The sequence below is a fragment of the Symphalangus syndactylus genome, chromosome 17 (assembly GCF_028878055.3).
Source record: "Symphalangus syndactylus isolate Jambi chromosome 17, NHGRI_mSymSyn1-v2.1_pri, whole genome shotgun sequence".
In the NCBI taxonomy this organism is placed as follows: Eukaryota; Metazoa; Chordata; class Mammalia; order Primates; family Hylobatidae; genus Symphalangus; species Symphalangus syndactylus.
This window is the reverse complement of record NC_072439.2, coordinates 47305146-47317366: the sequence shown is the minus strand read 5'-3', so window position 1 is coordinate 47317366 and position 12221 is coordinate 47305146. Positions and strand designations below refer to the sequence as shown.

Here is a 12221-nt window from a genome sequence, read left to right as displayed (position 1 = left end):
GCGCATGCCTGTAATCACAGCTACTTGGGAGGCTGAGGCAGGAGAAACGCTTGAACCAGGGAAGCAGAGGTTGCAGTGAGCCGAGACTGTGCCATTGCACTCCAGCCTGGGCAACAAGAGTGAAACTCCATCTCAAAGAACAACAACAACGACAACACTGCTTCATATCATAAAAGGGGGTCTCTGTTACCTACAGCTAACATGATATTCTTAAAAACCTGATCGGTAAGATTATGGGGCATGATTCACTGTATAGTTAAAAATGGAAGGAAATCTATAAAAGGCATAAAATTTAGATACACCTCCATAACTTGATAGACAAAGATTGCTTTAATGCATCTAGTAGCAACATGTAAAAGTTGTATAATCAGTAAATTAACTACTTGTTTATTTGTGGTAATTTATTTTTAATCAGTAGCATTTCATATGTTTAGTTATTTTTTTATTTTGCTATATTTTAGGGGTGTCAAGCTTCCATTTTGGTATCTACTTATAAATACACTCAGAACAGGAGAAATTTGGACTAATTTTCAAACTACAGATACTTTCTAATCATGATGCATTTCAAAAGTGGACTCGAATTAACTGAGTTGCAAAACATGACAGTGCCTGAGGATGATAACATTAGCAATGACTCCAATGATTTCACCGAAGTAGAAAATGGTCAGATAAATAGGTGAGTATTTTTCCACTAACACTTCTATCCAGTGAAAGAAATGGCTCGTGGCTCACGCCTGTAATCCCAGCACTTTGGGAGGCCGAAGTGGGTGGATCATTTGAGGTCAGGAATTCGAGACCAGCCTGACCAACATGGTGAAACCCCGTCTCTACTAAAAATACAAAAAATTAGCCAGGCGTGGTGGCGCATGCCTGTAGTCCCAGCTACTTGGGAGGCTGAGGCAGGAAAATCGCTTGAACCTGGGAGGCAGAGGTTGCAGTGAGCGGAGATCATGCCACTGCACTACAGCCTGGACCACAGAGTGAAACTCTGTCTTGGAAAAAAAAAAAAAAAAAAAAAGTAAAGAAAAAGAAATGGCTTTAAAAATTATTCTGGTTTTTAGTTATTCTGTTGAATTATTCATTACTAAAGTTATGTTCCATTTGAAGATGCAATTTGAATTTCTTATGTGACATCTGTTGGGCATAGTCTGCAATAGCAGATGAAGCAAATAGGAAAGTAATTTATTCATCTTTTAAAATCTTTCAATTGAGACTAATAAAAATATATGAATGCCTTGAACCCCAACCAAGCTCTGTTATGAATTAAACAGACTACTGGAATTTCACTGCATCCCATATCCAAATGTGTACTACAGTCATCTGTACATATTTTAATCAAGAAATGGTCAAAGTTGCATTTGCTGATGAATCTGTGTTAAACTACAAGAGTATCATCCTTATAAGCATCATTTGTAGTATGGATTTTAAATAATAATAATGGTTGAGCCCAAATGACTCTGTGAGGAACTATAATAGAGACATAGTACATAAAAGAAAAAGAGAAGGAAAGCGACCACGACTGAGGAGAGAAGCAATGGGGAAGACGTAGAGGGTCAGGGTAGGAAGAGTGCTGGCCTGGAAGCTCCCAGCCACTAGCTGTGTCCTCAGGCAAGTCGTTCCAACCCTTGGGTCGTTATTCCTTACATCACAAGAGTAGAACCAAATGTCTTTTTAAAAAAATGATTTGGGGCATTCTTAGACCCACTGATTGTCTAGCTGGCTTAGCAGGAAGCCTCCAGCTTGAGAGTTAGCGGCACAGCCTCCTGAAAGATTAGGAGAAGAGAGTGACATATGCAGGACTGTTAGAACACCTACAATGTTATGCTTTGGGAGGGTCAAAAGGAAATTGGGATGGAAGAGGATAAGAACATTATGTCAACTAACCAGGCACCTTTGTAGAAATCATTTCTGATAGTCTACATTCTGATAAAGTATGTGATTAAAAGCCCAGCATAGGATTTAGCTACCATCATTTATTAATACAGATGTTCTCCTTTTTTCCTCCTTTAAATGTTCTTGGAGGTTAAGTCCCCAACTCAGACATTTTTCCTCATTATTATCCAAGTATGGTCAACTGTGCTAGGTGATGTTTCTTACTATGGGACTCAAGTGTACTTACTTCTTTCATCTTTTTTGAGTAATTCTTAATAATAATACCCATTTCTTGAGTGCCAGGTATTTTACATATGCTACCACATATCCTTATAACTTCCATGCACAGCAGGTATTCTTCTGCAAATGAGAAAAATGTAAAATTTCCTTTTACAAATAAGGAAACTAAGTTTCAGAGGAAGAAAATAACTTATCCAAGGGTACACACAGGTCTGTCTAAAATTTGTGTATTTTTACTCTACCCTCCTCCCTCTGGTTATAATGCTTGGGCATTGGTAAAAAGCTAGTCTTTAATAGTTCTATTAAATGCTTCCAGGGCCATTTTATGTGCTGTACTCCTGGACAGTTCAGTAGTCCCTGCTGACCTCCACTGAACAGTGAAAGGAATTCTCACCACAAGTAGGACATGTGGTTTTATAAAATTATCAAAGCAATCCATTATCAAAGCAATCCAAACCTCAAGGGCCTTAAAGGTGGGAGTCATTTATAATAGTCAGTTTAGAATCTGAACTTGATTTTTAAAAGTGTCACTTACTAAAAATGTCAAGTTTTTAGATGATTACCACTTGCAGTAGATGGGAGAAACATCGATTCTCATCCGCGACTTAGGCATCTTGCCTGGATGAGCTCACTTCCCTATAGGCTCCAACCAGGGCAAGCGTTGGTACAGAGGGAGGTCTGTTGGCTTTTGATTCCTGTATTGCAAATGCAGTGTGATGAGTCTTTTGGGTTTTTTTTTTTTCTTTATTTCCGCTCCTTCTCTGACTCAGTTCATGACTCTTGTTTCATTTCTGGCTCTAAGACAATTGAAAAACAACATGTTATAGGATGAAGCTAATAAAGAAAAAGACCCTTGCCAATTTTATTGAAGGTCCCTACTGGGTTATCTGGCTTACTGTATTGGCATATTTTAGTAGTCCATGATTCCTGCAAAAACTACACCTAAATACCCCTCATTCTTCCTGCGGTTTTCTCAAATTTGTGGGAGGAAGGTAGGTCCAATTATATGAATCTAAGAAAACTGCTTCTCCCCAAACAGTGAACTTTTAGCAAGCTGGAGAAAATGTTGAAAACAAACATTGATGGTGTGCTACTTGGCATCTAGCTGATAGCTCTGCCTGGAAACTTCGCAATTGGATACAATAAGAACCTTTTATTCTTTTAAGTTTGGTTGAAAATAAGAGTAGAGTCATTTGAGCATTCAGACACCTGCCCTTATTCCAGTTCAGTTGTTTTATTTCATGCCCAAATTTTGGGGTTGTGGTCATAGAAACCTATACCTGGAATGGCAATACCTTTGAAAATATCCATTAGACCAGTGCTGCCAACTGGTGTTTTAATGTGTGTATGAAACACTTGGAAACCTTGTTAAATGCAGATTCTGATTCAGTAAGTCTGGGGTAGGGCCTGCAATTCTGATTTCTAGCAAATTCCCAGGTGATGCCCATAACTGCTGGTCCATGAACCAAACTTTGAGTAGAAAGCTCTAGACTCTTCCTCTAAATGTGAACTTGTTGTGAGAAGGGACTGTCTTAATCATCTTTATACTCCTTCTGCCTATCCTAGTGTCTAGGCAGGGTGGACTGCCTATCCTAGTGTCTAGGTAATGTCTACAGGGTGGACATTACAAATTATGTGTTGACTGAGAGAGAGAGTAAAGTACATGGCTTTGGATTTAGACTTGCATTGAATCCTGGCTCTATCATAGATCTTATTGATCTTGTGCTCTGAGCCTCAATCCCATCCCTTTAAGATGGGGATAATAATAATACCTTTCCTCATGGGATTGTTGGGGAATGTTTAATGCACTATTATCTGTAGGTTAAGAACATAGGCTCTGCACTTAGCCTGCTTATATTCAAATCCTGCCACAACAGGTTAGGTAGCCCATTTATACCTAGTGTTCCATTATTGGAACGCTAAGCTTGTGGGACTTATTTATATCCTACTGCTCAAGGTCATTGCCAAGGTCTAATTTTTTGCACAAAGAAAATTGCAACCTCTGGCATAAATGGGTTAATAGTAATGTAACTTTGGTCAAGTTACTTAATTTTTCCAAACTGGGGCTAAAAATAATACCAACCACATATAATTATTGTGAAAATAAATGAGGAAATCCATGTAAAGTACCTGGCACAGTGTCTGGCAATAGTAAGCCTCTTAGTATGGGAAAAGTCTATCAGTAAAAATGCAGTCCCCTTTCTTTGGCAAGCACTTCTTTCTTCTCCACCTCGAGAAGCAATGACATTGCTCTAGGTTTTGGATGATTGCTGGTTATTGCCACCTTAAATTTGGTGAAACATTAGTAGATTATTCTAGTGTATCCAGACAAATATGCATGTATTTTAATATTTATCTGCTATTGTTCTTTCTGTATACTTATTGCTATTATGACCCAGGAACTATTTAACAAAATTTGAGAGTATTTCATTAAGATTTGTTTTTAAAAGAATTCGAGGCAACTCTTGTCACTACACCCTGAATCCACTTGTCTTTATATATCTTTTGGAGTTTGTGGGCTAAATTTTTATCACTTGAGAGGACCCTTGAAAAGTTATCCCTCTTCTTCTATGTTTTCTATACCTTAGGGAAGAAGATACCATAACATCTTTCTATATTCAATTTTCATGTCAGAAAATTCTTCTCTTGCTTTCATTTCTCCTGTTACAATTAAAGTCTTTTTTTCCTATTTTCAGTGGAATTTGTCCATCAAATAAGGCTTTGCTTACCTCTCAGTCTTCTCTTCTCTTTAGATTCCTGTTTCTTCAATTCTCCCTTTTCATGTTTTCCAATCTCTTTGTTACTTGCTTCTTCCCTTTCATTTTATTCTCCTTTTTAATACAATGTTAGCATTTCAGAGAAAGGAGTAGAAAAGGTCATTTAAGTTCAACCACTCATCTCTTTTATGTTATGAATTCTCAGAGGAAACAGTATAATCTAGTAAGAACCTGATTGGTAAGAGATTAAAATAGGAAGATTATCTTTCTGTTGTACAACTCATCCTTAATTAGATTGTTACTGTTGATTTGTTTCTGGTTTTAAATAACAGCTTTCTGTTGCTTGCCTCTCTTCACAATGTACCTCAGTATAACAGCTTACATCATTTTTTAAGGCTTTGTCTGTTCAGGTCACCCAATCACCCATTGTAGAGTTTGTTTTGTTTTGTTTGTTCACAGAGCAATTGGCTACCTAATGGTTAATTAAATACTGTTTTATGGGTACAGACACACCCAGTGAGAACTCTTTTTTAAATAATACTTTATCATCCTGAGATAACAGGTCAAAGGCACCTTCTTCCATAGCATATTTTACGTCAATAAAGAGAAATATTACATCAATTATATTGCCGGAGGTCATGTGCTTTTTAATAAGCAAATGCATCTTTTAAATGGTGAGATAACAGAAACTTGTGATAAGCTGCTTGACCTAGTTATTTTGAATGGAATTTTCCATTACAAAAAGTTAGTTTTATATATTTTTTAAATGTATAGAAATACAAAGCAAACACTTTGGGAAGCTGAGGCAGGAGGATCACGAGGTCAGGAGATCAAGACCATCCTGGCTAACACGGTGAAAACCCGTCTCTACTAAAAATACAAAAAATTAGCCGGGTGTGGTGGCGGGCGCCTGTGGTCCCAGCTACTCGGGAGGCTGAGGCAGGAGAATGGCGTGAACCCAGGAGGCGGAGCTTGCAGCGAGCCGAGATAGCGCCACTGCAGTCCGGCCTGGGCAACAGAGCGAGACTCCATCTCAAAAAAAAAAAAAAAAGAAATACAAAGCAAAGATGTAAAGACTTAAAGAGAAGAAAAAGTTGAAACATCATAAAGAGAATAGGGAGGCTTTAAGTACTTCATTCTTATTGAGCTAAATTTCCCTCCAGCTTAAGCTACTCCCTAATTTCTAAACAGAAGATGCATATTCAGCTCATGGAGAGCTCCTCTGAGTTGCTAATGTGTGGGTAGGTACATATTAGAAGGAGCTGAGAGACAGCACCGGACAACCACAATTCAAGATGAGTTCAGTGTTGACAGAATGTGGTACAGATAAAGTAATAAGTAGGTCACAGTCCAAAAGTTCCAAACCAGAGTGTGGAAGACTTGTGGATGATGAGGGTTTTGAACTGATAGGGAAAGATTGGCTGAGAGGAAGAAAGAGGACCTCCTCAAGGGAAAGTGAATTCCTACTGCCATCTTGTTTTTCATTCTCTGCTCTCAGAATGCCCTGGTCGTATCTCAGCCCTCAGCCCCTCTCAGGAGGAGCAGTGGGAGCTAAGATTGGAACACTGAGGCAAAATCAAATTAAGTAGTACCTGGAATTGCAGGGTGAGGAATTTGTGCTTGAAGCTTATTCAGTGGGGGAGGCAGTGAAGATTTTTGGGAAAACCTATTAAGTCTTGTTGCAGAAAGTAGACTGAAAGAGACAGAATCAAGGAGACACTCTACAAATAATGTGTTTTAATGTGCTTATTTAACGGTTACTCATTAAAATAGCTCTGTCAGTCAGCATCATTATTCTCATTATGCAGAAGTTCTGCAGGAAACAGCTGGCAGTCATACAGGGACTTATTCTTTATCTGCTTCAACTGTACAATGTTTGACCTGGCTGAATGCCCCCTCATGTCACAGTGCCTGGATCTCTTTCTTCTCTGCTCACCTATGCTTTGCTACCAACCCAGGGGAGTGTTACCAGGCCTGGAATTTAGATCTTCCATAACAGGCAGTTTATTGGTGTTTTGTTTGGTTTGTTTGAAAATGTTTAGGCTTTTCTATTAATTTAAATGTAATGGAAATTCTCTCTGGGAAACAAGTCCCTCCACAAGAAAGGCAAAGGGAAACTGCTGGATAGACTTAGTAGACGTGAGTTGGTTATGAAAATTAGCCAGATTAGGTCAAGCACAGTGGCTCACACCTGTAATCCCAGTACTTTGGGAAGGCGAGGTTGGAAGAATCACTTGAGCCAAGGAGTTCGAGACCAGCCTGGGCAACATAGCAAGACTCTATCCCTACACAATTTTTTTTAAAAGATAAGCTGGGCGTGGTGGTGTGTGCCCGTAGTCCCAGCTACTTGGGAGGCTGAGGCAGGAGGATTACTTGAGCCTAAGAGCTCCAGGTTACAGTGAGCTATGATTGTGTCACTGCACTCCAGCTTGGGCCACAAAGCAAGAACTTGTCTCTAAAATAATAATAATAATAATAATAATAAAATTAGCCTGACGAAATACAGTTGGCTGCCCATATCTTTGGGTTCTGCAACTGCAGATTCAACTCAGGATTGAAAATATTTGAGAAAACAAACACAAATTGACAATACAACAATTTAAAAAATGCAAATTTAAAAATATAGTATAACAGCTATTTACCTAGCATTTGTATTAGGTATTATAAGTAGTCTAGAGATGACTTAAAGTATACAGGAGGATATGCATAGGTTATATGCAAATTCTGTAACTATTTTAAGTTAGGGACTTGAGCATCCTTGGATTTTAGTATCTGCAGAAGAGAGAGGGGTATCCTAGAACCAATCCCCTACAAATACCAAGAGACACTGTATAGTCTTTTGACAACAACACTTAAATATTTTGACTCAATTTCATTTTGGAAAGTCCAGTCCCCACGTTTCTTAGGGCGGCCTGTGTGAAAGGGAAGGCTGCTTTCCCCTGCTGTTCTGCAGCCAGATCTGTAAACCTTAGTTCTGTGGAAAGATTCAAAATGTTAAAGACAAAAGAAAAGCCAAACCAGTTATTAGCAGCAATGCTATATACAACCACCAGAGTTTGCCTGCAAATATATTGCTTTTATTATGTCAATCTCTTGCTAAGAACATTCTATATTATTACTTAGGCTTTTGTCTTTTAGTTTCCTCTGGCTAATCCCAGTCTGTGCTGGTTTTTTCCTTCTCTGGACTCCTTACCTCATCTTAATCTGCACAGCCTGACGTTCCTATACTGGTGTTAGCTGGTATGGTCTCTCCTTGGCCGAATGTCAGCTCCTGTGTTTCAAGAGACCAAGGTTTTTCTTCCACATCATTTTGATCCCCAGTAAGTCCTAGCCAAAAGCAGTGTCCACAGATTGTATAACTTATACCAAGCGATGATCCCAGAGCAAGTTTGTAATAAGTGTATTGCCTAACTTTGGTTATTTTGTTTGAAATAACACAAACTTGGAGAAATAATGCCTGAAAGAACCAGATCCCTTGGATAAAGATGAAAAACGTCAATGAATAAAATCAACATCAATGATACATATGTTTCATTTAAAAATGTTTTATTGTGAAATATAGCATCATTGAAAAAAGTGTATGAGGCCGGTTGCGGTGGCTCATGCCTGTAATCCCAACACTTTGGGAGGCCAGGAGTTCAAGACCAGCCTGGCTGGCATAGCAAAACCACGTCTCTACTAAAGATACAAAAATCAGCTGGGCGTGGTGGTGCATACCTGTAATCCCAGCTACTTGGGAGGCTGAGGCACTAGAATCACTTGAGCCTGGGAAGTGGAGATTGTACAACTGCACTGCAGCCTGGGTGACTGAGTGAGACTCTGTCTCAGAAAAAAGTATATTAAAATCTAATGTACAGTTTAAATAGGCATGCATCATTGCTTCATTAAACTAGTCCAGTTCAAGTGGTTTTATATTTATTAATGCAAAATTCACTGTCGTTAGTTCTAACCATGATCAGGTAATTGAATTTCCAGACTAGAAGAGCCAGAAAGCATCCTTAACATATCTTACTAATATATGCAGCAGTTTGCCTATGCATGGACTTTTAATTTCATTTAATTTTTTATTTTTATAGATTTAGGAGGTACAAGTCCAGTTGTGTTACACAAATATAGTACGTAGTGGTGAAGTTTGGGCTTTTAAAATAGTAAACATTGTACCCATTGGATAGTGTTTCATCCCTTGCCCCCTCCCACCTTCCCCTTCTTTGGAGTCTCCAGTGTCTATTATTTCACTCTCTATGTCCACGTGGACCCATTGTTTAGCTCCCACTTATGAGTAAGAACATTCAGGTTTTGATGTTCTGTTCCTGAGTCATTTCATATAGACCTTCAGCTCTACTCACGTTGCTGCAAAAGACATGATTTTGTTATTTTTTATGGTGATATAGTATTCGTGGTATACATCGACACTCTATTTTCTTTATCCAGTCATCTGTTGATGGACACTTAGGTTGATTCCATGACTTTGCTATGGTGAACAGTACTGTGATAAATATATGAATGCAGGTTTTTTTTGATATAATAGTTTCCTTTCCTTTGGGTAGATACCCAGTAGTGGGATTGCTAGATGGAATGGTGTTCTATTTTTAGTTCTTTGAGGAATCTTCATACTGTTTTCCACAGAGACTGTCTTAATATAAGTTCCCACCAATGGTGTATAAGCATTCCTTTTTTTCCACATCCTCACCAACATCTGTTGTTGGACTTTTCTTTGACAAAATAATTTGTTGGATAATTTTTTAAATTAGAAATTTAGGCTATAAAGTTTTGATAGTCATCCTGAATATATTTGATGATTCTTAAAGCATTTTAAATTCTTACTTCTGTATATTTGTACATCATTTACTCCATTTAGCCTGGCTGAATTGTTCCCATCTCAAGTCCCATTTTCCCCATGGAGAGGACTGTCTAACATCTATTGCTGTTACTCTGTGCCAGGTGCTGGACTGATGTTTAACATGTGCTCTCTCATTTAAGTCTCCCAATAACTTGATAAGATAATGTAATAGTGTTAACTTCTGTTTCCCAGATGAGGAAACTAAGGTAGCATGCTCAGTTCCTCAGAGATAGTGAGGATTTGAATTCAAGTTCTAAGTCCCTTGCTTTCTTAAAGCCTTGGCTCTGATCTTCACCATCAACCATATGCCTTGCCTCCCCACGGTAATTTCCTAGTCTGAACTCCCGTAGCCTCCTGTTTGCATCACTTATTACCTACCCCCATGTCTCCCCAGTGCCTGTTCCAGTGACTTGCATATAGCAGGTGCCGAAGGAATGTTTGGTGGTGAAACAGTTGTTTTCTTTTCTGCAAGGGAGAGGGAATTTCTATTTAACAGTTTTGTAGTCCAAGAACCTGAGCTCAAAACAAAACTTGCCTCTAGTATCCTTTTAAATACCAGGTTTATAGTAGTCTTGATATTATCTAATTTTCCACTTAGGGAAAAACTATACAAAAATTAATTTATGTTGTATATAGTGTTTAAGTTTATTATTAAAATGATTCAAAATGTATAGCTGTTTTTGACTTATGGTTGTCTTTCATTTCATCTCAAGATGAGCACCTGTTATTGGCATTGTTTTGTACTAGGTAGAGTGCAGGATATAAAAATGAATGAGGCAAAGTACCTGCCTTTGGGGCACTTATCGTTCATTTGGTAAAACGAGAATATAGACAACTCATAATGGCAAAAAAAAAAAAAAAGTGGAGGGAGTTGGTGGTTGAATAGGGCTGTAAACTCTTAGAGAGCTGATTGGTGAATGTTCATGTATGTTTTGGTGAGTAGTATATCATTTAGTAAAGATGTCAAGCTTCAAATCATTATCATAAGGTTAAATATATTACGCATGTCTTTACAGCAAGTTTATTTCTGATCGTGAAAGTAGAAGAAGTCTCACAAACAGCCATTTGGAAAAAAAGAAGTGTGATGAGTATGTAAGTATCATTATAATGAAGTATGCTTATTTTTTTAATCATATAAATTGGGACAAATCTTTTTAATTCAAGTAGCATAATACCAAAAGCATAACTACCTGTATTCACCAGGATATTCCTCATACTTTATGTATTTTCTCTTGAAATCCATTCAAGGAAATAACTAGGTAACTTAAGAATGGATTTTCTTGAATTTTACTTCCATATTGGTTCCTGAGAGTGCATTAAAGGCTTTGGCTTGATGCACTTTCTTGGGGATTATTTTGCTTAGTGTCAATGTTTGTTTGTTTGTTCAGATTCCAGGTACAACCTCCTTAGGCATGTCTGTTTTTAACCTAAGCAACGCCATTATGGGCAGTGGGATTTTGGGACTCGCCTTTGCCCTGGCAAACACTGGAATCCTACTTTTTCTGTGAGTATTGACGTGCCAGTACTTTCCATTTTAAAACTGAACTTTTTGTATGTTTCTTTTATTACACAGAAGAAATGTGAAATATTTATAAATAGTTTTTTTATTAGCTTGGCTAAGTTACAAGTACATACTTTGATATTTATTGCTTGAGTGATTTTCCAAAATGTACCTAATGCTTACAACAAAGAGGAAGGAGGAAATCTTTTTATTAATCAAAAATACTGAAATAAGCATTTGTGAAAAGGATTAAAACATTTGAAAATAACTTTTTTTTGGTATTTTTGCAGTCTACCTGTGACTTTAAATCTCATTTAAAATATTAAGAGGTGTTTAACCGCAGCCAGTCACCACTTTGGCATTTGGATTGCTGTGAAGTGTGTACTACATCAAAGGGCAATTACAAATTTGTTTGTAATAAATGTTCAAGAAGCATAGAAATTTTCAGTGTTTTGAAGATGAGAAATTAGCATGTACTTTCCCACTGAGATTCAATGAAAAGAAAATGGGCAATTTTCTTTTTAAATAACTTTATCTCAAACTGTTGAATGGGACTTTCTGCAAATGTATGGAGGGCTTATTTTTAGTTGGAACAAGATTAAGAGAGATGATATAATTTGTACTAAGAAAATTCTCGCCCAGCCTAATTCCCTCTCAAATGTCACACGAGTGTCAGTGGTGAGGTGAGGGAGAAAGCACTTCTCCGAGGATCTTGCCTTTTGTTCCCTGACTTGAAACTCATGCTTTTCATTGCCCTGGCTAGATAGTCCTTGTTGCCATGTCATTTTGACAGGAGCATCATTTCCTTAGAGCAGTGACCTAAATGGTTACTAATCCTACAAACTGTGGATATCCTTTCAAAAAACGCATCAAAAACTCAGATAAAAGAATATTACTGCCCATTCCATTACTCCAGGAACAGAAATGCCCATCCATGCTGCTCTGTGTTAGGCATTAATATTTTTTTGTGTGTAAACTAACGTGTCCTTTCTAAAATTAAAAGACTGTGTAAGATGGTGAATTCGATACATTGTCTTCCATATTGTCAGCC

The 12221-nt window shown here is 37.8% G+C and overlaps 1 protein-coding gene across 12 annotated transcripts in view; it reads left to right on the top strand.

Moving 5' to 3' along the window:
* SLC38A1 (solute carrier family 38 member 1) overlaps window positions 1–12221 on the top strand; it is an 89457-nt gene that overhangs the window by 29241 nt on the left and 47995 nt on the right. For all 12 annotated transcript variants that reach the window (XM_055250859.2, XM_063620207.1, XM_055250858.2 and 9 more), the window contains 3 exons: window positions 462–676; window positions 10686–10761; window positions 11058–11173. In XM_055250859.2, coding sequence (XP_055106834.1) covers window positions 555–676; window positions 10686–10761; window positions 11058–11173 — 314 coding nt within the window. In that variant the 5' untranslated portion in view covers window positions 462–554. The remainder of the gene's footprint in view (window positions 1–461; window positions 677–10685; window positions 10762–11057; window positions 11174–12221) is intronic.